Source organism: Nicotiana tabacum, chromosome 14 (assembly GCF_000715075.1).
Source record: "Nicotiana tabacum cultivar K326 chromosome 14, ASM71507v2, whole genome shotgun sequence".
NCBI classification, from domain to species: Eukaryota; Viridiplantae; Streptophyta; class Magnoliopsida; order Solanales; family Solanaceae; genus Nicotiana; species Nicotiana tabacum.
Window position 1 is genome coordinate 12933773 of NC_134093.1, and position 27922 is coordinate 12961694.

General features: G+C 39.3%; 1 protein-coding gene and 1 long non-coding RNA gene across 3 annotated transcripts; both read left to right on the forward strand.

The window, feature by feature from the left end:
* The first annotated feature begins 236 nt into the window (after positions 1–236).
* LOC107810842 (photosynthetic NDH subunit of subcomplex B 5, chloroplastic-like) lies at positions 237–27717 on the forward strand. Its single transcript, XM_075229339.1, has 5 exons — positions 237–649; positions 26137–26197; positions 27053–27115; positions 27342–27400; positions 27481–27717. Exons 1-5 carry the CDS (start codon positions 395–397, stop codon positions 27715–27717), a joined length of 675 nt encoding a protein of 224 aa, XP_075085440.1. The 5' UTR covers positions 237–394.
* LOC107810845 (uncharacterized) lies at positions 18317–21387 on the forward strand. Of its 2 annotated transcripts, none has more exons than XR_001653750.2 (5): positions 18317–18456; positions 18756–18831; positions 18911–19032; positions 20147–20527; positions 21154–21387. It is a non-coding gene; the product is annotated as an uncharacterized LOC107810845 (long non-coding RNA). The 2 variants fall into 2 exon arrangements; XR_012698526.1 differs by lacking the exon at positions 21154–21387 and adding an exon at positions 19651–19700 and having other exon boundaries at positions 20147–20285.
* Positions 27718–27922: the final 205 nt, after the last annotated feature.

The window sequence follows — 27922 nt, forward strand, 5'->3', positions numbered from 1 at the left end:
TAAGAGAAAAACACAATAACTGCAGTGGATTAGAGGGAGTATATTTAGAAGCAGAGACGGACCTATGCTATACTGGGAGGGGTCATCGGCACCCGTAAAGTTCGGTAAAAACTCTACATGTACATGTATATGTCTTTAGAAAATAGTGATATATTAGTAGTGTGCACCCTATATACAAAACAGATTTTGATTGAATCCAAAAGTGCAACTCCGACCATTAATCTCTGTTTTGAAGGGAAACAATTAGAACATAAGAGCCAAAACAAAAATATAAGCCACCATAATATATAGCCTTATCCACGTATGGCCGTTACCAATCAAAATATGGATAAACTACAAAACATAGAAATGCCAGCAGATTAAACCAGCTGAAACAGAGCAGCACCACTCAACAATGGCGGATTCAGTAACAATTTCACTACTCTCCACTGTTCCAGTTCCCAATCCAGTACTGTCAACCAAATCTGGAGAATCTCAACTAAAATATTATTTTCTTTTTCAAAGAAACCAATGTTCTATTTCTTTGAAAATTGGTACAAAATGTAGTGGAATGAGGTCATCAACAAGATTGTATGCAGGGTTGACCGAGATAGAACCAGACATTAATGAAGATCCGGTTGATATATGGAGAACTAATGGCATTGAAATTGTAATGTTTCTCTATTCCTGTCACGACCCCAAATTCCCTCTGTAGGATGTCGTGATGACACCTAGTCTTTAAGACTAGGTAAGCTTATCAATGCGGAATAACAATAGGATTCTGAAATAAATAAATCTACAAATTCACTTAATTACAACTCTCAAAACCCGGTAGAAGGAAGAAAAATTACACTCAATATCTCTATATATCAGAGTATAAAGAAAAATAAGAAAATAACATAATAAGGATAAGGGGACTCCGGAGTTTACGGATGCTGGCAGATATACCTCGAAATCTCTTCGTACGGCTAATTCACTGATGTCTGGTCTGATAAGATGTACCTGGATCTGGACAAAAAGATGTGCAGAAGCGAAGTATGAATACACCATAGCAATACCCAGTAAGTGTCAAGCCTAACCTCGGTAGAGTAGTGACGAGGTCAGGTCAGACCCTACTGGAATAATAAAAGACAGAGAGAAAAGTTTAGCAATATAATGACAATGGGGATAAATCAAGTAAGTAGTATGCCACAATTTAACTACACAGAATAAGGGCAATTGTCACGATCCAATTTTTGCTCCGTTGGGTATCGTGATGGCACCTACTCTTGGGGACTAGATAAACCTAACATTTGCTAAAATAACAATAATTAAATAACATCTAACAATTTTTGAAATTGAAATCTCTATAAAATTTACAATTCCCAAAACTGGTAGTATAAGTCATAAGCTCTATTGAGTTACTAGAAAGGCCTATAAATACAGTTGTTTTGAAATAGAGATAAAACAGTGCAAGTACAATATCAGAAGGTTACTCTGAAGCATGCGAACGCAGCAACAGGCTTACCTTGAGACTCCACAGCAAGATCCGTACTGCTAGCGATCGGTCAATTGACTCCACATTACCTGGCTCTGCACAAAAATATGCAGAAGTATAGTATGAGTACACCACAGTCGGTACCCAGTAAGTATCAAGACTAACCTCAGTGGAGTAGTGACGAGGTACAGTCAAGACACTCACTAGTCAAATAACCTATGCCATACAAAAATAATCGAAAAACAAATAGCAGTGACAATAACAATAATCTACTAGTGCTATAAACAGTAAGGAAGCAAAAACACCATAATTATTACTCAGACGAATAAGAAACAGAAGAACAACCAATTAAACAAGTCTTTCACATATAATCTCTTCAAATAAATACCCTCCAAATATATTTCTTCAAATGAGTATCCTTCGAGTATAAAACTCTTCCAAATAAATATCTCATAGCATAATCATAAAATACGGTTCTCGATCCTCTTTTATATTTTCACGGCACCTCGTGCCCATATCTCTAATCACAATCGCACGAACAACTCTCGTGCCAAATATTTCAATACATAAGATCCGCACGATTAATTTATTTTTATTAAAGTAAGGTTATAATTTTTAAACTAAGTAAGAATTCAACAGAGAAATGAATTTATTTTAGAAATAGTTTGAGTAAAGAAAATGGCATTTCAATTTAAATAAAACATCAGATAATCTATTGCTCCGAATGTAAAACTTATTAATTCAAAACATAATAGTAACTTCTTTTATTTAAAATAACTCAGTCATCGAAAATCGATAAAAATCAGGAATACAAACACATAGTAAAAATCAAATAATACATCACGGCAGATCACAAGGATTGACCTATCATGGAAATACAAAATAACCAAAGACAAGTGCAACCATAGAGAGATGTCAACAAAGAGTACTCCCGAGATACCGTCTCGTAGTCCCAAAAGTAAATGCTCAATAGGGGATCTCCCGAGATACTGTCTCGTAGTCTCAAAAGTAAGTATGCAAGAAAGGGGGATCTCCCGAGGTACCGCCTCGTAGTCCCAAAGTAAATATGCAAGACATGAGGATCTCCCGGGGTACCGCCTCGTAGTCCCAAAGTAAATATGCAAGACATGAGGATCTCCCGAGATACCGCCTCGTAGTTCCAAAATAAATATGCAACAAACAACAATGCCCCCAGGCTATCACAAATCATCACAATTCAATTCCCGACATAGCCCACCTTGTCTCGCCGCATGCGCAATAATAAAGTAAATACACGTCTTGTCTCGCCACATGCGCATAATATTGTTCCCACCTTATCTCGCCACATGGGCAAACTCACATATATACATATATAGCCCGCCTTGTCACGTCGCATGTGCATAAATCAATAGTAATAATAGCACGGCAGAAACCTTGTGCAAATACCCGAATAAAACTTCCCAACAATATAACGTGCCCATATCACATCTCATAAATTGCACCTCAAATACTCGAATATGATAACATATCATAGATTTGTACATCATCAAGTGCTCAAATATTATAATTTATCACAGATTGCACATCAAGAGCTCAACTATTACAATTTATCATAGATTGCACAGCAAGCGCTCAAATATTACAACTCACCACAAAATTTAACAATACATTATTTTTCACAATAAAGAGCCCATGGATTGACCATAATGTGCACAAAATCTTAACAAATATATCCGGGAGTAAATAACTCAACAAAATAATAATTCACATAAAAATCAAGGTGGCAATCACACCAAATCATCATATAAAAATAAATTCAATAAAACAAGGATTTAGGTAAGACAATTAAAGGATTTAATAAGTGCCAATAATTTCCAATTTAATACATAAGGGCGTCTAAGGATCTTAACCAATGTAATTTGCATATATAAACCAAGTACATACTCGTCACCTCTCGTACATGGTTTTCAATTACACAAATTGCACATAAGACTCAATGCCTAAGGGATAATTCCCCCACTCAAGGTTATGCAAGATACTTACCTTTTTGAAGTTATGTCGATATTCCAAAATCGCCTTCTTGCTTGAATTGACCTCCGGACCGCTCAAATCTATCCAAATTAATTATAACACTTCATAAAAATTCATCGAAAATAATTCCGGATAATACAACGTCGACTTAGAAATTTATCCTAAAAAGTCAACAAAAGTCAACACGGGGCTCGCCTCTTGAAACCCGACATAATTTTCACGAAATCCGAACGCCCATTCCGATACAAGTTCAACCATACCAATTTTATCTAATTCCGATAACAACTCGACCTCCAAATCTTAAATTTTTATTTTTGAAAGATTTTACAAAAATCTTGATTTCCTCCATTTAAATCCAAATTAAACGATGAATATAATCATTGATTCATGAAATATAATCACTTTAGGATATAGAACACTTAACCATAGAACACTTACCCCAATCAAGCTTGTGAAAAATCCCTCCAGAATCACCCAAATTCGAGCTCTAAAAATCCAAAACGAAAATGGCGAAATGACCATTTTTGGTCCTTAACATTCTGCCTAGTTTGCGCACATGCGAGGGACCTTTCGCATCTGCGCTTTCGCATAAGCGGCATCAACGCCGCAAAAGCGGACGACAAAAGTGATGGGCATCGCATCTGCGATCCATATTTTGCAGGTGCGATCGCGTACTTGCGCTCCCCTTTCCGCATAAGCGACGCAACAGGACTGCCCTATACATCGCAGAAGCGACCAGAAATCTCGCAGGAGTGAACGCGCACATGTGCACCAAAATGCGCAGGTGCGATTGCACCAGTTGCTGCCTAGAAAATTCAGCAGCTTCAACAAGTCCAAAAATCAATCCGTTAACCATCCGAAATCCACCTGAGGCCTTCGAGACCTTAACCAAATATACCAACATGTCTCAAAATATAATACGAACTTAGTCGAGGCCTTAAACCACCTCAAACAATGCCGAAATTACGAATCGCACATCGAATCGAATTATGAGTTTTCAAATCTTCCAACTTCTATATTTTACGCCGAAACGTATCAAATCAATCCGGAATGACTTTAAATTTTACACACAAGTCATAAATGATATAACAAAGTTATTCAAATTTCCATAATCGAATTCTGACCTTGTTATCAAAATTCAACCTTCGGTCGAACTTTCCAAAAACCTTCTATTTTCAACTTTCGCCAAAATGTGTCGAATTGTCCTACGGACTTCCAAATCCAAATCCGGACACACGCCTAAGTACGAAATCACCATACGAAGCTATTGACATCATCAAAATTCCATTCCGGGGTCGTTTGCTCAAAAGTAAGCTCTCCGATCAACTCTTTCCATTTAAGCTTCTAAATTAGAATTGTTCTTTAAATTTAATTCTGAATCTTCCGAAAATCAAACTCACCCGCGTATTATAATACATATTAAGAAACTGCTCTTGACCTTTAGTCACTGAACGGTACGTTAATTCTTAAAATGACAAGTCGGATCGTTACATTCTCCCCCTTTTAAACATACGTTCGTCCTCGAACGTGCCAAGAATTATTCTGATGACATTAAATTACTGAGTACATTATTTCACACATACTCACGAGTGATTCTACGTCACCGTAAATTTAATAGGGGCCCGACAACATCATCTTAGTGGAGATTATTTCTTTTATTCACACTTATAATCCTTTAAGCCAATTCCTTAACACTCCAAATAAATTTCGAATTCTTGACATCAACATACGGTATTAGTCTCAACCGTCCATAGCAATTCGTGCCTACGTACACATCATACGTATGTCCATAACCATATCTCTGGTCGCAATAGTTGTTTATAATTAATTTCCAATATCTTCAATTAATCTCATATTCACCAAAATCTCATTTCAACTTTTTGTAACACTGACAGCAACACGCGAGGCATAAATACCTCATAATTATTTACCCAAATTAACGAGTCACCTTTAACGCCACCTGGACACCCACCTTATAGGCTAAAACTCAATATTTACAACACGAATATGGCTAAATATGCACATAAAAATATACAAGAATTATCAAATAAGCCTTATAGGCATTACTCCCTATTTATACTATAGTACAAATTTAATTTCACAAAGGGAGAATTTAAACTCATACAAATTTTCACCACAAGAACCTCGTCCTTATATAACTTCCACCGCGGCTTGTATCCCAGTTTAAATATTTTACATCATATATATAAATGTGAGGATCTCGTCCTCAACTCAGAATCACAAGTATTTTTGCACATTGTGCTAACTAAAATTTCAATTTCCTTTCTTTCTTCTTTTCAATATATTTCGTAAACAGTTTTCACAACGCATAATGAACCTTTGTACCGGTAGGGCATATAATTCATAAAATTGGAATCAATTATTCCGAAATCACATCAAAACCCATTGTAGTGAATAATAAAATTACTTTTGGACTTATAGCCTTCAATAGTGCACAAAAATAAAAACGATAGACACGGGCTAACATCATCAAATCTCCCAACATGGATAGCATATAAGCGGGTCACAAAGTTATGAAGCTCTCCCATAAGAGGAGCATAATAGGAGGACTCACCTCAATATTCGTAACCGAATCAAATTAAGGAAAAATATCCCTTTATAACAAATCGGGATCGTACCTGTAACAACACCATCTGGTGTAGTGGCCTCAGCCACACCATAGAAAATATATCAATGGGCTGGGCCTCCCCCTCTAAGGCGCCCTCTACCCACCTGTCCAGCACCTCTAACTGGCTGTGCACGTGGAATATTAACTGGAATAAAGCCTGTAGCCTGAGCGTTTTGATGAAATTCGCCTCTCCCAAGTTTTGGGACAATCTCTCATGATATGCCTAATACCACCACACTCATAACAACCTATCTGAGGTCGTAGCTGCTCGTGCTGAGTCTGTGCCAAATAATTGAAATAACCACTTTAAGAATCTTATGTCAGTGGTGCACTAAAAGTATTAACTGGAGCACAACGAGTACTCTAAATTGCGGACTAGGCTGACCGACTGCCGATCCTCCATTGTGATGAGTCATAATAGCAGAGTAGAATCTACTAAATCCTCCAGAATTTCGAGACCTTTTGGCCTCCTTAGATTTCTTCTCCTCACTTCGAACATGATCTAACATCCTGGCAGTCTTTACTACTTGCTGAAATGGAATGTCAGTCTGCAGCTCTCGAGCCATACATATTTTAAAATCATAATCGAGCCCTTCAATAAATCTGTGGGCTCGCTCTCTAATTGTAGGAACCAAGATAGGTGCATGGCGGGCTAACTCACTGAACTTGATAGCATATTTTGACATCGTCATGGTGCCCTGACGCAACCGTTCAAACTCTGTGTGCCATGCATCCCGGAGAGTTTGGGGAACAAACATTTTCAAAAAACCCTCTCCGAGAAATAAGCTCAAGTTGGTGGTATGGCATCGGCTGGTCTACCTTCTTCATAAAGGTGCCACCATTGATACGCTGCTCCTGACAGCTGAAATGTAGTATAGGCAACTCCGCTCACTTCCACAATACCCATGGTGCGGAGAATATGGTGACACTTTTCTAGAAATCCTTGAGCATCCTCTGTAGTTGTGCCACTGAAAGTAGGTGGTTTATACCTCTTAAACCTCTCAAGTCGCTTTTGTTCTTCTTTGTTGCCTCTGGCGTGACCTCAGGCTGAACCGGAATAACAGGTTGTACCAGTACTATACCCAGAACCTAACCAATATGAACTTTCTACTTTGGAGTACGGGCGGTAGGAGTCTGAGCTCCTCCCCCAATCTGTGAAATATTTGGCGAAACGGAGATCAATCACGCCTGAGTTAATGTACCAAACATGTTCAGGAATTGTGCTAAGGTCTCCTGAGTTCTAGAGGTAACAACATGTGTCTCTGGTGACTGTCCCCCAACTGGAGCTACTGGTGGCTCCTCAACTGCTGCTCTGACAGGTGCTCTAGCTGCGACACATGCCCTTCCTCGACCTCTACCTCGGCCCCTAGCAGAATGCGCGGATGCCTGCTCAGCTGACCCGGTAGCACGTGTCCTCACTATCAGTGAGAGAATAGAGATACAAAGGCTCAAATTCAAAATTCAACAAATTTTGCACGACATGAATGAAAGAAGTGGAAATTTCCTAACAGATTTGTAGCCTCTTGAAGATAAGTACAGACGCCTCCGTACAGATCCGCAAGACTCTACTAAACTTGCTTATGACTCGTAGCACCTATGAACCTAGAGCTTTGATATCAAATTGTCACGGCCCAATTTTCCCTCTGTCGGGCATCGTGATGGAAGGTAAGCCTAACATTTACTGAAACAACAATAATTAAATGACATCTAACAATTTGTGAAATGGAAATCTCTATAAAATTTACAATTTTCAAAATAGATAGTACAAGTCATAAGCTCTACCGAGTTACTAGAAAAGCCTATAAATACAATTGTTTTGAAATAGAGATAAAACAATACAAGTACAATATCAGAAGGTGATCCCGAAGCTTGCGAACACAGCAACAAGTTTACCTTGAGTCTCCACAACAAGACTCGTACTGCTAGCAATCAGTCAACTGACTCCACATTACCTGACTCTGCACAAAAATATGCAAAAGTGTAGTGTGAGTACACCACAGTCGGTACCTAATAAGTATCATGACTAACCTCAGTGGAGTAGTGACGGGGTACAGTCAAGATACTCACTAGTCAAATAACCTGTGCCATGCTAAAATAATCGAAAATAAATAGCAGTGATAGCAACAATAATTCACTAGTGCTATAAACAGTAAGGCAGCAAAAATACCATAATCTAAGTCATGGGCATCTAACAACCAATCTAGAAACAAGGTCTACTACAGTCTATGCCAAATGCCAATACAAGAGAGAAAATATAATAAGAAAGGAGAAACAAGGACTGCAGACGCCGGTAGCTGCCTCGTAAGTCTCTGATAATCAGCTCGCGCACGAATTCAGCGACCCTCAGAACCATACACACCTGGATCTGCACATGAAGTGCAGGGTGTAGCATGAGTACAACCAACTCAGCAAGTAACAGTTCATTTCAAAGGTTTTCAGTAAAGAGTGAACATGCTTTCAAATCCAGTGGTATAAGTCAAATTAGTTCGAGCTCAAGTAACACAGATATGAATCTTCTAGAAATTTCACAACAATAATAGATAATAACTTAAGTGCATCAACAAATAAAAGCAAGTACAGCCTCTCAAGGCAACAGTCACTCAACTCATCTCAACAGCTCATACTCGCGGCTATCAGCCCTCAATACACACTCTCAATAGGTACATGCGCTCACTGGGGGTGTACAGACTCCGGAGGGGCTCCTTCAGCCCAAGCGCTACATTGCTGCGGCGTGCAACCCGATCCAATCTTGTTGCGGTGTGCAACCCGATCCAATATTGTTGCGACGTGCAACCTGATCCAATATTGTTGCGACATATATATATATATATATATATATATATATATATATATATATATATATATATATATATATATATATATATATATATATATATATATATATATATATATATATATATATATATATATATATATATATATATATATATATATATATATATATATATATATATATATATATATATATATATATATATATATATATATATATATATACCCTATCTCAGTCACTAAACTCTCCATCCCCTCGGGCTCACAGAATATCATATTAATCGGCCCAAATAGAGAATACAATATGTATCAATAAGAAATGAGGGGGAACGAAGATATAACACACAAGTAAGACTGTGACTGAGTACAAGATATCAATTAACAGTCAATTCAACAAGTATACGACCGTTGCAGGTCCCAACAGTGATATCATATGGTCTAAGCATGGTTTCTAACATGAAAGGCAGTCAATTGCTCAAAGACAAGGAAGAACAAGTAATAACAATGGCTATTCAACTTTACAGTTTCACGGGACGGACCAAGTCATAATCCCTCACGGTGCATGCTCACACGCCCGTCACCAATAAGTGTGTCACCTCCAAACACTCACATCATACCAATTCTCGGGGTTTATACCCTCAAAACCAGATTTAAGACTGTTACTTATCTCAAATCGCGCAAAATCCTACTCCGCAATGCCCTTGCCCCTCGGATCAACCTCCAAACGCCCCGAATCTAGCCATAAGAAGTACGATATAATTAATGTAGGCTAAAAGAATCAATTCCACAAGAGAAACATGAAATTATAAGTTAAAACCCGAAATAGGCTCAAACTGGTCCCCGGGCCCACGTCTCGAAATCCGACAAAAGTCACAAAATATGAACACCCATCCACTCACGAGTCCAACCATACAAGAATTACTCGAATTCAACCTCAAATCACCTTCCATAATTTTAGCTTATGAAGTTTCAACTATTTTCCCCCAAATTTACAACTCAAATCCCTAATTAGATGATGAAAATAGCAACATATTCATGAAATATAGTCCAATCCGAGTTAGAATCACTTACCCCAACAATCGTCTTGAAGAAACCTCGAAAAATCACCTCACACTGAGCTCTCAAAGTCCCAAAATCGAAATGGGAATCAAACCCTCGAAATCCCATTTTTCTGCCAGTTCTTCCGCACCTGCGGAAATTCCATCATAGGTGCAGGAATGACTAAAAGGGCTGGGTCCACATCTGCGTGCAAGTGGTTGCACCTGCAGACAAAAGTCCGCTTCTACGATCCTCCCCTCCAACTCACTTTTTGCATCTATGGAGCTTCAAGTGCATCTACGGGCTCGCAGATACGGACACACACTCGCACCTATAACACCTGGCCATATCATCAACTCCCGCTTCTGTGCTCCTTCCTCCGCATGTGCGAGTACGCACCTGCGGCCTCCCCACTAGGTGCGAAACTACCAGATATCAAAAGTCTTCAGCAATTTCAAAACTCCAAAACTTAATCCGTTAAGCATCCGAAATATACCCGAGGCCCCCGGGACCTCAACCAAACATACCAAAAGGTCATATAACCCCATGCGAACTTAGTTGAACCTTCGAATCACTCAAAATAACATCAAAAAACCAATTACACCCGGATTCAAGCCTAAAGAACTTCTAAACTTTCAAGTTCCTCAAACGACGCCGAAACCTACCAAACCACGCCCGATTGACCTTAAATTTGGCATACAAGACATATTCAATATTACAGACCTAATCCAATTTCCGAAATCGGAATTCGACCCCGATATCAAAAAGTCAACCCCCGGTCAAACTTTTCAAAAATTTAACTTTCGCCATTTCAAGCCTAAATTAGCTACAGGCCTCAAATTCACAGTCCGGACACGCTCCTAAGTCCAAAATCACCCAACAGAGCTAACGGAACCGACGAAACTCCATTCCGAAGTCGTCTTCACACAAATTTAACTACGGTCAAAATCCTAAGACTTAAGATTCTATTTTAGGGACTAAGTATACCAAAACACTCTTAAACCAAAAACAAGACCTCCCGGCAAGTCACATAAGCAGAAACAGATACGGGAAAAATAGTAAATTGGGGATCGGGGCTAATACAATAAAAATGACTGGCCGGGTCGTTACATCCTCCCCCTCTTAAATAATCATCCGTCCTCGAACGAGCATAGAGACATACCTGAAGTGGTGAAAAGATGAGGATAACGGTTGCGCATATCCTGCTTGGTCTCCCAAATCGCCTCATCGACCGGTAGACCCCTCCACTGAACCTTCACAGAAGCAATTCTTCGACCTCAGCTTTCGAACCTGCCTATGTAAGATCGCCACCGACTCCTTAACATACTATAAATCCTTGTCCAACTGGAATGAGCTAAAATCCAACACGTGAGACGGATCTCCATGATACTTCCGAAGTATAGAAACATGGAATACCGAGTGAACTCCTGCTAGACTAGGAGGGAAGGCAAGCTCATAAGAAACCTCCCCAACACGTCGCAATACCTCAAATGGACCGATAAACCTAAAGCTCAGCTTCCCCTTCTTTTCGAACCTCATAACACCCTTCATGGGTGACACCCAGAGCAAGAACAGCTCTCCAATCATGAATGCAACATCGCGAACCTTTTGATCTGCATAACTCTTCTGTCTGGACTAGGCTGTGCGTAATCTATCCTGAATCACCTTAACCTTCTCTAGAGCATCCTGAACCAAGTCTGTACTCAATAATCTAGCCTCTAACAGCTTGAACCAACCCACTGGAGACCTACACCGCCTACCATACAGAGCATCATACAGTGCCATCTTGATACTCGACTGATAACTGTTGTTATAGGCAAACTCCGCTAGTGGTAAGAACTAATCCTACGAACCCCCAAACTCCATCATACACGCACGGAGCATATCCTCTAATATCTAAATAGTCTGCTCAGACTGTCCGTCCGTCTGAGGGTGAAATGTTATGCTCAACTCCATTCGAGTACCCAACTCATGTTGTACGGCCTTCCAGAACCGTGATGTAAACTGTGTACCCTGGTCAAAAATGATAGATACCGATACGCCATAAAGCCTGACGATCTCGCGGATATACACTCGAGCCAGCTGCTCGGAAGAATAGGTAGTCATCACAGGAATGAAATGAGATGCCTTGGTCAGCCGGTCCACAATCACTCAAATTTTATCAAACTTCCGCTGAGTCTGTGGAAGCCCAACAACGAAATCCATAGTGATCCGTTCCCATTTATACTCCGGAATCTCTAACTTTTGAAGCAACCCACCTGGTCGCTGATGCTCATACTTCACCTGCTGGCAATTTAGGTACCGAGCTACATACTCCACTATCTCCTTCTTCATTCTCCTCCACCAGTAATGCTGCCTCAAGTCCTGATACATCTTTACTACACCTGGATGAATAGAATACCGCGAACTATGAGCCTCCTAGAGAATCAGCTCATGTAAGCCATCTACATTGAGTACACAAAGCCTGCCCTACATCCTCAATGCACCATCATCCCCAATAGTGACCTCCCTAGCATCACCGTGCTGGACTGTGTCCTAAAGGACAAGTAGATAGGGGTCAGTATACTGACGCTCCCTGATACGATCATAAAGAGAAGACCGAGAGACCACACAAGCTAATACTCGACTCGGCTCAGAAACATCCAATCTGACAAACTGGCTGGCTAAAGCCTGAACATCCAATGCTAATGGCCTCTCTACTGCTGGAAGATGTGCTAAGCTTCCCAAACTTTCCGCCCGGCAACTCAAGGCATCAGACACCACATTGGCCTTCCCAGGATGGTATAAAATGGTGATATCATAGACCTAAAGAAGCTCCAACCACCTCCGCTAACGCAAGTTAAGATCCTTTTGCTTAAACAGATGCTGTAAACTCCGATGATCAGTGTAGATCTCACAATGGACCCTGTACAAGTAGTGCCGCCAAATCTTCAAGGCGTGAAAAATAGCTGCTAACTCAAGATCATGGACATGATAGTTCTTCTCATGGGTCTTCAACTGTGCACGAAGCATAAGCAATCACTCTACCCTCCTACATCAAAACACATCCAATACCGATCTGCGAGGCATCACAATAAATTATGTGAGAACCAGAAGTTGATGGCAGAACTAGAACTAGGGTCGTGGTCAAAGCAGTCTTGAGCTTTTGAAAGCTCTCCTCACACTCATCCGACCACCTGAATGGAGCACCCTTTTAGGTCAATTTGGTCAAGGGCGATGCAATAGATGAAAAACCTTCCACAAAATGACAGTAATAGCCCGCCAAACCAAGAAAGCTCCTAATCTTTGTGGCTGGGGATGGCCTAGGCCAACCCTGAACTGCCTCTATCTTCTTTGGGTCTACCTGAATACCCTCACTGGACACCACGTGTCCCAAGAACGCCACTGAACTGAGCCAAAACTCATACCTGGAGAATTTTTCATAAAGCTTCTCCTCCCTCAATCTCTGTAACATAATCCTCAGATGCTGGGCATGCTCCTCCTGGCTACGAGAGTACACCAGGATATCATCAATGCATACAATAATGAACGAGTCAAGATATGTCTAAAACACACTATTTATCAGATGCGTGAATGTTGCTGGGGCGTTGGTCAGCCCAAAAGACATCACAAGGAACTCATAGTGTCCATATCGGGTCCTGAAAGCTGTCTTAAGAATATCTGAGTCCCGAATATTCAGCTGGTGATACCCTTACCTCAAGTCAATCTTGGAGAACACCATCGCTCCCTGAAGCTGGTCAAACAAATCATCAATACGCGGCAATGGATACTTGTTCTTGATTGTGACCTTGTTCAACTGCCTATAATCAATGCACATTCTCATAGTACTATCCTTCTTCTTTACAAATAGAACTAGTGCACCCCAAGGTGACACGCTAGGCCGAATTAACCCCTTATCAAGGAGTTCCTGAAGCTGCTCCTTCAACTCCACCGGTTCCATACTATACGGTGGAATAGAAATGGGCTGAGTGCCCGGCACCAAATCAATATCCTTGTCGGGCGGCATGCCCGGAAGGTCTACAGGAAACACATCTGGGAAATCTCGTACCACCGGAACAGAATCAATAGCAGGGGCCTCTGCACTAACATCCATCACAAAGACAAAATAAGATAGACAACCTTTCTCAACCATCCGTTGAGCTTTCAAGTATGAAATCACTCTACTGAGAACATAGTCTATAGAGCCGCTCCACTCAACCCTCGGTAACCCCGGCATCACCAACGTCACGGTCTTAGCGTGACAATCTAGAACAACATGACATGGAGACAACCAATCCATATCCAAAATCACGTCAAAATTGACCATACTAAGCAAAAAGAGATCTACTCTGATCTCCAGACCCCCCAATAGTCACCACACATGACCGATAAATGCGGTCCACAATAATAGTATCACCCACAAGAGTATATACATGAACAGATGAAACTAAATACTCATGGGGCATATCCATAAAATGAGCAAAATACAAGAAAACATATGAATAAGTGGAACCAGGGTCAAATAATACAGAGGCATCTCTGTGGTAAACTGAGACAATACCTGTAATCACAACATCCGAAGCAATAGCATATGGTCTAGCAGGAAGAGCATAAAAATGGTCCTGACCACCCCCTGATCTGCCTCCCCCTCTCAGGCAACCCCTAGCTGATTGGGCTCCACCCCGGGTTGGCTGAGCAGGTGGTGGAGGGGCTAGTACTGATGATATAGAATGGCTCCTCTGCGAAGCAGGACCTCCCACTATACAGGGACACTCTCTCCTCATGTGACCAAACTCCCTACACTCATAGTAACTCTCCGGTGCTGGTGCAGGGGACTGAAGGGAGCCCCGAGCACCGGGTTAACTAGCAGAAGGACCTGGCATAGAAGAACCCTGACCCGATGGAGCACAGGACGAACTTTGCACTGGGAGGGCACCAAGAGATGAACGACCCTGCTGATAACTGTGCGAACTATGGCCAGATGATGCACCACGGTGAACTAGACGAGTCGTCTGAGCATGTCTGAAAGGACAGCCTCTACCGTGCTGGAACTGAAGGAGCACCTCTAAATCCACCCTGACCACGAGGCCTCTTGGCCTCCCTCTCATCCCTCTCCTGACTGCTAACCATCTCAATATGACGCGTGATGTCGACAACCTTATCAAAAGTCTCACCAGACACTCTCTCTCTCTCTCTAGTCATAAGCAATCGCAACTGAAAAGTGAGGCCATCTATAAACCTCCCGATCATCTCCCTGATACTAACTTGTCATGACCCAAATACCTAACCCGTCATGATGGTGCCTATCGTGGAACTAGGCAAGTCGACAATCTCAATATACCTTCAATATATCACAGAAAGGAGCTAAAGCAATTAAATAAACTTAAGATTTACATAATAACGGGGTAAAAACCCAAAAAAATAAGTGTGGAATGATAGCCCGACATCGGGGTGTTACTAAATCATGAGCATCTAACGACCAATCTAGAAACAGAGTCTACTACAGTCTGTGCCAAATGCCAATACAAGAGAGAAGGATAATAAGAAGAAAACATAAGGACTGCGGACGCCAGCAGCTACCTCGTAGTCTCCGATAATCAGCTCGTGCACGAACTCAGCGACCGTCAGAACCGTACACACCTGGATCTGCACATGAAGTGTAGGGCGTAGCATGAGTACAACCAACTCAGTAAGTAACAAAATTAAATAAGGAACTGAGAAGTAGTGACGAGCAATAAAAACACAGTTCATTTCAAAAGTTTTCAGTAAAGAGTGAACATGCTTTCAAATCTGGTGGTATAAGACAAATCAGTTCGAGCTCAAGTAACACAAATATGAATCTTCCAGAAATTTCACTACAACAACAGATAACAACATAAGTGCATCAACAAATAAAAGCAAGTACAACCTCTCAAGGCAGCAGTCACTCAGCTCATCTCAGCAACTCATAATCTCGGCTCTCAGCCCTCAATACACACTCTCAATAGGTACATACGCTCACTAGGGGTGTACAGACGCCGGAGGGGCTCCTTCAGCCCAAGAGTGATATCTCTGCGGCGTGCAGCCCGATCTAATATATATATATATATATATATATATATATATATATATATATATATATATATATATATATATATATATATATATAGATATATATCTCAGGCTCGTTGCGGCGTGCAACCCAATCTATTTACATACATAGCTCACAACTCGGCACTCAGGCCTTATCTCAGTTACTAACCTCTCCAGCCCCTCGGGCTCACAGAATATCATATTAATCAGCCCAAACAGAGAATACAATAAGTATCAACAAGAAATGAGGGGGAACAGAGATATAACACACAAGTAAGACTGTGACTGAGTATAAGACATCAATTAGCAGTCAATTCAATAAGTATACGACCGATGCAGGTCCCAACAGTGATATCATATGGCCTAAGCATGGTTTCTAACATGAAAGGCAGTTAATTGCTCAAAGACAAGGAAGAACAAGTAATAACAATGGCTATTCGACTTTATAGTCTCACGGGACGGACCAAGTCACAATCCCTCACGGTGCACGCTCACACGCCCGTCACCTAGCATGTGTGTCACCTTCAAACACTCACATCATACCAATTCTCGGGGTTTCATACCCTCAAAACCAGATTTAAGACTGTTACTTACCTCAAATCGCGCAAAATCCTACTCTACAATGCCCTTGCCCCTCGGATCAACCTCCAAACGCCCTGAATCTAGCCACAAGCAGTACGATATAATTAATGTAGGCTAAAAAAATCAATTTCACAAGAGAAATACGAAATTATAAGTCAAAACCCAAAATAGGCTCAAACCGGCCCCCGGGCCCACGTGTCAAAATCCAACAAAAGTCACAAAATATGAATACCAGTACACTCACGAGTCCAACCATATAAGAATTACTCGAATCCAACCTCAAATTACCTTCCAAAACTCAAAATTTTAGCCTATGAAGTTTATACCATTTCCCCCCAAATTTACAACTGAAATCCCTAATTAAAAGATGAAAATAACAATAGATTCATGAAATATAGTCCAATCCGAGTTAGAATCTCTTACCCCAACAATCTTGTTGAAGAAACCTTGAAAAATCGACTCACACCGAGCTCTCAAAGTCCCAAAATCGAAATGGGAATCAAACCCTCGAAATCCCATTTTTCTGCCCAGTTCTTCTGCACCTGCGGACCTTCTGTTGTATCTGCGAGGCTGCACCTGCGAAAATTCCATCGCAGGTGCGGGAATGACTAAAAGGGCTGGGTACGCATCTACGTGCAAGTGGTCGAACCTGCGTGTGCGCACTTGCGGACAAAAGTCCGCTTCTGCGATCCTCCCATCCAACTCACTTTCCGCATCTGTGGGGTCGCAGATGCGGAAACACCCTCGCACCTGCGACCCCTGACCATCTGCTCAACTCCCACTTTTGCGCCCCTTCCTCCGCACGTGCGAGTACGCACATGCAGCCTCCCCACCGCAAGTGCGAAACTACTAGATATCAGAAGTCTTTAGCAATTTCATAAGTCCAAAACTCAATCCGTTAAGCATCTGAAACACACCCGAGACCCCCGGGACCTCAATAAAACATACCAATAAGTCATATAACCCCATGGGAACTTAGTCGAACCTTCGAATCACTCAAAACAACATCAAAACACCAATTACACCTGGATTCAAGCCTAAAGAACTTCTAAACTTTCAAGTTCCTCAAACGACGCCCAAACCTACCAAACCACGTCCGATAGACATCAAATTTTGCACACAAGACATATTCAACATTACGGACCTACTCTAACTTCCAGAATTGGAATCCGACCCCGATATAAAAAAGTCAACCCCCCGGTCAAACTTCCCAAAAATTCAACTTTCGCCATTTCAAGCCTAAATTAGCTACAGACCTCAAATTCATAGTCCGGACACGCTTCTAAGTCCAAAATCACCTAACGGAACTAACGGAACCGACAGAACTCCATTCTGGAGTCGTCTCCATACAATTCCAACTACGGTCAAAATCTTGAGACTTAAATTTCCGTTTTAGGGACTAAGTGTCCCAAAACACTCTTAAACTAAAAACAAGACCTCCCGGTAAGTCACATAAGCAGAAACAGATACGGAAAAAATATTAAATAGGGGATCGAGGCTAATACACTAAAAAAGATCGGTCGTGTCGTTGCACCCAAAGTAAATATGCAAGACAGGGGATCTTCCGAGGTACCGCCTCGTAGTCCCAAAGTGAATATGAAAGACAGGGGATCTCCTCGGAGTGAGAGACAATTCCCTCTACTTTTCCCCCCAAATGTTGGACACACCCGCTAAAAAGAGACCCACTCTAATTAATTTTCTATTATTTTTTATATGTAATAAAATAAGAGTATAAACCTATTAATACACTACATGTCTACATCTGATATACTACACTCAAACGACACTCACAACTCTCTCTCTCCCAAATAGCCTTCCTCGTTACCGGAGATTACGAGGAGAAGACAAACCACCATCGGCGGCAACGGTGGCGTCAACACCGGAAAATCTCCTTAAGGTTAATACTCATTTTGCTAATCCGCTAGGGTTTCTCAAAATGTTGTTCGAGTTTATTGGTAGAGAATCAAATTTGTTCATGTGGTAAAAGATAAGTTTGAAAACTAATCGAAGAGCCATCTTGTTCAACTTATTAATTTTCTCTTCCTTAAAGTTGTGAGTATTTTCTGCTGAAGCTTTAAATCTAATCAGAAATCTGTTAGGATATTTTTGTACTATAATTCATCCCTTTTTTGCAATCGACTTTACGAGGAAAATATAAAATTGCACCCTAATTTCATCCTATTTTCTACTGTAAAGGTTGCACGATTTTTGCCTTTAAAGCAGAATAGTAGCAGCTTTCGCGGTCTTCTTGTCAAGGCAGAATATCCCCAAGGTATAAAATTCTCTTTTTTATTGCTGAATGTGTTAAGAATAATTGAGTTCTTACAATAGCTTCCTCTATATTTGAGCAGGGATCAATGCAATATCTGAGCTCGTAAAAATCAGATATTTTTAATATTTGTCAGCGATAAGCAGGAGGCTGTTGCTGCTACCACTGCTATCCAAGAGGAGATATTTTCCGAGATGGGAATTGGTGAGCTTTAAATTACTCATGCTTTACTTCAAAGACAGTTCAACTTAGGCAATTGTTGAGTATTAAAGAGCAAGTGCTCTTTTTTCTGCAGTATAGTCATACATATGTTCGTTGTACATATGTTAGAGCATGCGTGCAAAGACTAAGCACTTTATACTCTAATCTAGTTGAACCGTGTTGCTTGGTCATCGTATAGTGGTCCTTGTGTTTCAAAAAAGAGATGCCAAAAACCAGTTTTGCAGATAGAGCTAGGCAGAATTGCAGAACTGTTACAATGTGATTTTGCAGAAATGGTTAATATATACTTGTGATGCTGATGGTATTTCTGCTGTTTCATAAAATTGTATATTTAGCTTGGAATCAGAACCATATTACCCATTTTCTACAGGATGATAATCTTGTCATTTTGATTGTTTATTAGTTTAATTTGATAAGAAGTTAGATTGGGTTTCTGCTCTCTTTTCGTTGTTGTCGTTGGTTCAAAAACTAGTACTAAAGTTTTTCCATTGGTGATATGCAGTGTCATATAATATTTGGGGAAAAAGCGTACCTCCAATCGTTATGCATGCTTCATATAGTTATATCATTATAACATGAGTCTTTATTTCTCTGTTGCAGATCCAAGATTTGGTCTTGCTTGCTTGGGAAAAATAAACATGACTTATGAGGTTGCTTTATGGCATCATTTTCGTATAAGGAAATCTATTGCGTGAATTCTTTCTGTCCTTCCTGGTTTTCCTAAAATACTTAGTATCATGGATTTGTCATACTTTCTACCTACCATAGGCTTTATTTTGCAGCTGATAATCACCTAGGATGTGTATGCAGCTTAAATTGAAATACTATAATGTGCTAAGTTGTGTAGAAGTTCTAAATTCATTTCTTAGGAAGCAGTCTATATTCTTTTCTTGAGGTATGTTCTGTATATAGCTTTTCTTGATTACCATATTAATTGCATTCTTTTATCTTGTCAAGCTTACATTGTTCTCAATTTGAAGTGTTATCTAATTTGCAATTTCATTAATATCTGTCATGCTATCGTCTGAAAGACGTCTATTTATTTGCTTTTATTTCTCTCTTCTTGGCTCTCATGTGTATCTAATTTTGAACACAGGAAAGCGGATCAGGAATTTGAACTTGAAAGCGATGAAATAATTTAGTGTCAAGAGTTTGCTAATTACTGGGACTGGTGTCAAAAGTTTGCTAATTTAGAGAGGGTTCAACTTGTCTGCAGAATATTAAAATCATTCATGCCTTTATTCTAAGAGGTGTTTTTGAAAAATATTGTTTGACCAGCTGTTGGTGGTTCTTTTACTCGATTACTCAGTGTTTTGCTACTATAATTAGTAAGCTGATGGGATAGATAGTTCAGTTGAGCCAGCAAAAATTTGCCTCCAATGTTGTGGAGAAGTGATCAAGCTTTGGAACTCCCAAAGAACGTCGAACCTTGGTAGACGAGATGCTTGGCACAACTGATGAAAATGAACCTCTTCAGGTTTGTTTTTCTCTCAGATGCTTCTTCAGTAATGGCATACTCAAGCTTACAGGAAACTTCTGTTGCGCCGATTGTTTGACTCTCAGAGGATTATCTAAGATTTCATTACTCTATTTGATTGGTTTAAGTTTTATATTGTAGATGCTCAAGCAATACAATAATTCCTTTTCTGGAAGCACTTAGCTTTTACTATAGAACTATATGCTTTTCCAGTGCTGCCCTTTAGACAACCTATTGTGTTTGTCCATCTTATTGCAAGTTTTTAGCACGATGAAATAATTTACTACCTTATATAGCTATACATGTTCTTTATCACAATGAAGTTGAAAACTGTTAGTTTCGTTGGCTACCGAAACTGTTAGATTGTTCATTTGGTTATGTTTTTATGTTTGAGTTGGTTCAAAATAAGAAAAGCAGACAACTCTCAATTTGTCTGAATGCATATGCTTACAATTTTGGTTTTGATGATTTAGATTTGTTACTAAACTTTGGCTTCTTCGTTTGTGTGAACGTGTTTCTTTCACCTGGAAACTTTGTGCTTTATCCATTGTTCATGGACTATACCCATTCTTATAATGGTAAATCAATCCTTGAAGGGTAATGACTTTATTTATCCTCTTTTGTAGGTGGAGCAACCGAAAAAAGGAAAGATGGAGATAGTGAAGATCTAGACCTTACTTAATTAAGAAGAACGTTGAATTGTTGTTGATGTTGTAGGAGTCTTTTGTTATCAAAATTTGAAACTTTAGCTTTTGAAATGTTGAACGGTAAAACTTATGTGATTGGGTTAAAACATTTTGCTATTATGGTTATTATTAGCTTATTGGACAATATAGATTATGAAGTATTTTATCTTTTTATTTATATAATTTCCAGGTTATTACAAATATTTATATATGTAAATGTTATTTATAACCAGGCAATATTGTCAATTAAACTGTTACAATAGCCTAATAGACCTGTTGCGATAGAAATAAAATCGTTAGAATATCTGTAAATAACCGTTGCAATAACATACATAATCGTTGCAATAAATTATATGGTAACGGTTTCCAATCGTCGTGGTAAATAATAATATGGTAACAGTTTACAACCGTTGCATTAAACTCTATGGTAACGGTTTTAAACCGTTGCAGTTGAAATGACCACTCGTTGCTTCAGACAGGAAAAACCGTTGCAATAGCTGACGCTATAGCAACGGTGTGGTCAACCGTCGCAAGAACCGTTGCTCTAGATCTATTGGCACGCGAGCGGATGTAACAGTTACTAAACCGTTCCAATACATCTATAGCAATGGTTTACCTATCATTTGCAACGGTTTTCCCGCCGTTGCCATAGGCCCATTTTCCAGTAGTGCTCCACACGCGTATAATAATGTTCCACCTTGTCTCGCCACATGCGCAAACCCACATATATACATATATAGCCCGCCTTGTCACGCCGCATGTGCATAAATCAATAGTAATAATAGCACAGCAGAAATCTCGTGCAAACACCCGAACAAAACTTCCCAACAATATAACGTGCGAATATTACATCTCATAAATTGCACCTCAAGTGCTCAAATATTACAACATATCACAGATTTGCACATCAAGTACTCAAATATTATAATTTATTACAGATTGCACATCAAGTGCTCAACTATTACAATTTATCACAGATTGCACATCAAGTGCTCAAATATTACAACTCGCCACAAAATTTAACAATACATTATTTTCTACAATAAGGAGCTCATGGCTCGACCATAATGTGCACAAAATCTTAACAAATATATCCGGCAGTGAACAACTCAATAAAATAATATTTCACATAAAACTCAAGGTGACAATCACACCAAATCATCATATAAAAACAAATCCAATAAAACAAGGATTTAGGTAAGACAATTAAAGGATTTAATAAGTGCCAATAATTTTCAGTTTAATACATAAGGGCGTCTAAGGATCTTAACCAATGTAATTTGCAAATATAAACTAAGTACGTAATCGTCACCTCTCGTACATGGTTTTCAATTATACAAATTGCACATAAGACTCAATGCCTAAGGGGTAATTCCCCAACTCAAGGTTAGGCAAGATACTTACCTTTTTGAAATTATGCCGATATTCCAAAATAGCATTCTTGCTTGAATTGACCTCCGGACCGCTCAAATCTATCCAAATTAATTGTAACACTTCATTAAAATTTACCGAAAATAATTCTGGATAATAAAACGTCGACTTAGAAATTTATCCTAAAAATTCAACGCGGGGCTCGCCTCTCGGAACCCGACATAATTTTCACGAAATTCAAACACCCATTCCGATACAAGTTCAACCATACCAATTTTATATAATAACTCGACCTCCAAATCCTAAATTTTCGTTTTTGGAAGATTTTGCAAAAATCTTGATTTCCTCCATTTAAATCCGAATTAAATGATGAATATAACCATAGATTTATGAAATATAATCACTTTAGGATATAGAACACTTACCCCAATCAAGTTTGTGAAAAATCCCTCCAGAATAGCCCAAATCCGAGCTCTAAAAATCTAAAACAAAAATGGCGAAATGACCATTTTTGGTCCTTAACATTCTGCCCAGTTTGCGCACCTGCGAGGGACCTTTCGCATCTGCGCTTTCGCAGAAGCGGCATCAATGCTGTAGAAGCGGACGACAAAAATGCCGAGCATCGGATCTGCGATCCATGTTTCGCAGGTGCGATCGCGCACCTGCGCTCCCCTTTCCGCAGAAGCGACGCAACAGAACTGCCCCATACATCGCAGAAGTGACCAGAATTCTCGCAGGAGCGAACGCGCACATGCGCACCAAAATTCGCAGGTGCGATTGCACCAGTTGCTGCCCAGAAAATCCAGCAGCTTCAACAAGTCCAAAAATCAATCTGTTAACCATCCGAAATCCACCCGAGACCCTCGGGACCTTAACCAAATATACCAATATATCCCAAAATACAATACGAACTTAGTCGAGGCCTTAAACCACGTCAAACAACGCCGAATTTACGAATCGCGCATCGAATCGAATTATGAGTTTTCAAATCTTCCAACTTTTATATTTTACGTCGAAACGTATCAAATCAATCCGGAATGACTTCAAATTAAGAACACAAGTCATAAATGATATAACGAAGCTACTCAAATATTCAGAATCGAATTCCGACCTCTTTATCAAAATTTCAACCTTCGGTCGAACTTTCCAAAACCCTTCTATTTCCAACTTTCGCCAAAATGTATCGAATTGTCCTACGGACTTCTAATCCAAATTCGGACAAACGCCTAAGTACGAAATCACCATATGAAGCTATTGACATCATCAAAATTCCATTCCGAGGTCGTTTGCTCAAAAGTCAACTCTCCGGTCAACTCTTTCCATTTAAGCTTCTAAATAAGAATTATTCTTTCAATTTAATTCCGAATCTTCTGAAAATCAAACTCGACCACACCCGCAGATCATAATACATATTACGAAGCTGCTCGAGACCTTTAGTCGTTGAACAGTCCGTTAATTCTTAAAATGACAAGTCGGGTCGTTACAGCAAATAACACCTCGCGGAAGGAAAACAGAAATTTACAACTTTAAGGAAAACACCAAAAATAACCAAAGACAATGTAGCCATAGAGAAATATCAACAAGGGCACTCCCGAGGTACCACCTCGTAGTCCCAAATCATAAATAAATTCACAATATCTTATTTTTTTATATCACCATGGGAGCCTTCACATTAAATTTTAAAGAAAATAATTTTTCCGAAATAGCATCCCGAAATGCAATAGTGCTCTACACAATTTAAAGACATAATCTTTCACATTTAGCCTGTGTGCACACTCGTCACCTCGTGTACACGACTTTCAACATATCAATATTTTTATATCAATATCAATCCTAAGGGAAATTTCCCCCCCACAAGGTTAGACAAGTCACTTACCTCAAACCACGCTCAATCAGTCAAATAGTATGCCTTTTTCTCGATTTTTTGACTCCGATCGGCTCGAATCTAGTCATAATTAATTCGATTCAATCAATACAAATTATAGGAATAAATTCCATATGAAAATATAAATTTTCTAACAAAATCCGAAATTTAACCCAAAAATTGTCTGTGGGGCCTACGTCTCGGAATCCGACGAAACTCAAAAAATCCGATAACTTATTCAATTACGATTCCAACCATACTAGTTTTACTCAAATCCGACTCCGAATCGACACCGAAATCTCAAAAATTCGTTTTATGAGATTTCTAAATTTTTTTTCAAATTTCCATCTTAAAACACTAATTAAATGATGGAAACAATGATATATTCGTGTATATTGACCAAATCCTAGTTAGAATTACTTACCCCAATGATTTTCCATGAAAATCTCTCAAAAATCGCCTCTCCTAAAGCTCCAATTTGTCAAAATGAAAAATGGGACGAAACCTCCGTTTTATAACTTAAAGTCTCTGTCTAGGCGCTGCCCCCGATTTTCTGACCTCGATTTCTATACCTCGATTTCCTGACCTCGATTACCTGACCTCGATTTTCTGACCTCGATTTTGATCTCGATTTTGACCTCAATTTCTTACCTTGATTTCATGACCTCAATTTCCAGACCTCGATTTTGACTTCGATTTTTGACCTTGATTTTGACCTCGATTTTTTACCTCGATTTTTGACAGATGAAGGAAAAACCAGATCAACCAAAAACCAGCAAACTCAACTTCAGTAGTCTCCTAACTTTAATTCTTGATCCGTTAACCATCCGAAACTCACCCAAAGCCCTCAGGACCTCCACTAAATACACCAACAAGTCCTAAAATATCATACGAACTTAATTGAAACCTCAAATCATATAATACAACGCTAAAACCAAGAATCATACCCTAATTCAAGCTTAAGAAGCTTAAGAATTTTTAATTTCTACATTCGATACTGAAATCTATCAAATCAAGTCCGATTGACCTCAAATTTTGCACACAAGTTATAAATGATATAGCGGAGCTATGAAAATTTTCAGAACTGGATTTCGACCCCGATATCAAAAAGTCAACTCCCTGGTCAAATTTACCAAAAATTCAACTTTCGCCATTTCAAGCCAAATTCCACTACAAACTTCTAAAAATTTTTCCGGACATGCTCCTAAGTCTAAAATCACTATACGGAGCTATTGGAATCATCAAAACTCTATTCCGGGGTCGTTTACATATAAGTCGACATCCAATCACTATTTCAATTTAAACTTTAAACCTTGAAACTAAGTGTTCCAATTTATTCCTCTAAAACTTCTTGGACCCAAACTAATCATCCCGGCAAGTCACATAACAAATGTAAAGCATAAATTGAGCAGTAAATAGGGGAATGAGGCTACAACTCTCAAAACGACCGGTCGTGTCGTTACAATTCATCTTTGATTTATCTATTTATAGTTACAAGGCAACCCGATGCACAAAGCATCATGTATTCGCGTAGGGTTCGGGGAAGGGTTGGACCCCATGTAAACAGTCTACCCTAACTCAAATATTAGTAGCTGTTTTCACAGGTCAAACCCGTGAAATGTTCATAATTGTTCTATGAATTTGCAAATAGGCATGTCATAAAGAATTGGTATTTTCGATTGTTGCAGGAAGATTTTGTGTTTGGAAAGTACGATGATCATCACACCTATTTTGAGAGTGAAGATAAAGGTACATAATCCCATTTATATGACACTGTTATTATTTTGAGGACCACCGAAGGATGTGCAGTGGATGGAACTGCTCTTTCCTTAATTAAAGATTTCGGGTTCCAGCCCTGGGTATGGAGAAATCATTGATAGGGAGCGCTTCCCCCCGAATGGAGCCCTACGCGGCACGAATCCGGATATAATCGGGCTCCAATGCGGGTACCGGACACCGAATGGAAAACAAAAAAAGTTATTATTTTGAGGAACAATTTTTTACTACAATATTTGAATGATTAACTTTGCTGACTTATAGTACTTTCCGTATAATTTATAAATATGTAAAATTCTATTTCATAAAACTTGAAAAATTTATGTCCAAACAAGTAGCTAGGGGAGAAGCAAGATGATTATGTACGTACGGGTTCGGCCGAACTTAGTAACTTTAGTCTAAACCCTGAATTTGTGTTATAAAAATCTACTAATTATGTGCGGAAATTAAATTCAGAACCAGTACTAATGCCTAATGTCATTATCTTAGAGTTTAGATCCCACAAAGTTCAAATCTCAGCCGCTGCTAGTAGTTAACTTGATCCCAACTTTTAGAAACACTTCTGTATCATTTTAAAGTTCAGACTTCCAGATTATGTAACTTACTGTAGCTGTTTAGCCTAACAAAATATGGTCAATTTAATCTCTTAAAATGAATTGTATCACATACTTAGAAATGTAGGAAATACTTCATTTACTAGTTAAGTTCTCTATTGGCTTTAGTATGACAAAAAAGACTTGGATCTTTATGTTCAATATGATCTCAGCTATCTGATAAGTTAGTCCTATCATCCGTGGAATAAATTCATGATTTGAACTTACATTGCAGCTACATTTTGGGAATCCATAAAAGAAGATTATGCAGCTGTTGCACCACCAAGAGGATTTCAAGGTATATATAACACATTACCAACCATATGATCGTTAACGTCCGTTTATTTATTCATGCGTTTCACATAATAGTATCTATTTCTTTTCATCTTTACTTTCTCAAGGTAGGGGTAAGGCTGCGTACAATCTACCCTTCCCAGATCCCACTTTGTGGGATTATACTGCATTTGTTGTTGTTGCATTTCACATAATTAAGTTCACCTTGTTTTCTGGTGTTTCCAAAATAGGTATTATTTCATGGCTATTCCTATCAGCAATTGCTGCTGGAATGTACTTCAATGTTCCAGTAAGTCGACGAAATTTGACACTCGAAAATGCCCTTTTCTAGCAAACTAAAGTCTGATGCTTTCACCTCTTGACATGCAGGGGGAGTACTTATATATTGGAGCAGCTGTGTTTACAATTGTGTTTTGCATTATTGAGATGGACAAACCAAGTGAAGCTCACAATTTTGAGCCTCAGATATATAACATGGAACGAGGAGCACGAGACAAGTTAATATCGGATTATAACACCATGGATATTTGGGAATTCAATGAGAAATATGGTGATATATGGGATTTCACTGTTAAGATTCAGAAGGATGATATCATGAAAAGATAAAAGTACAATGAAACAAATTGTGTTTTGGATCGTCGATCTAGTTGTATAATCAATGTATATATGACATTTCATGTGAATGATATCTTTTTTGTAATTAGTTATTGTTGTAAATTAGTTTTTGGAAACAGCCTTTCGAAAACAGGATCTCTACCTTCTTAAGGCAGGAGTAAAATATGCGTACACACTATTCTTCCTAAACCCCACT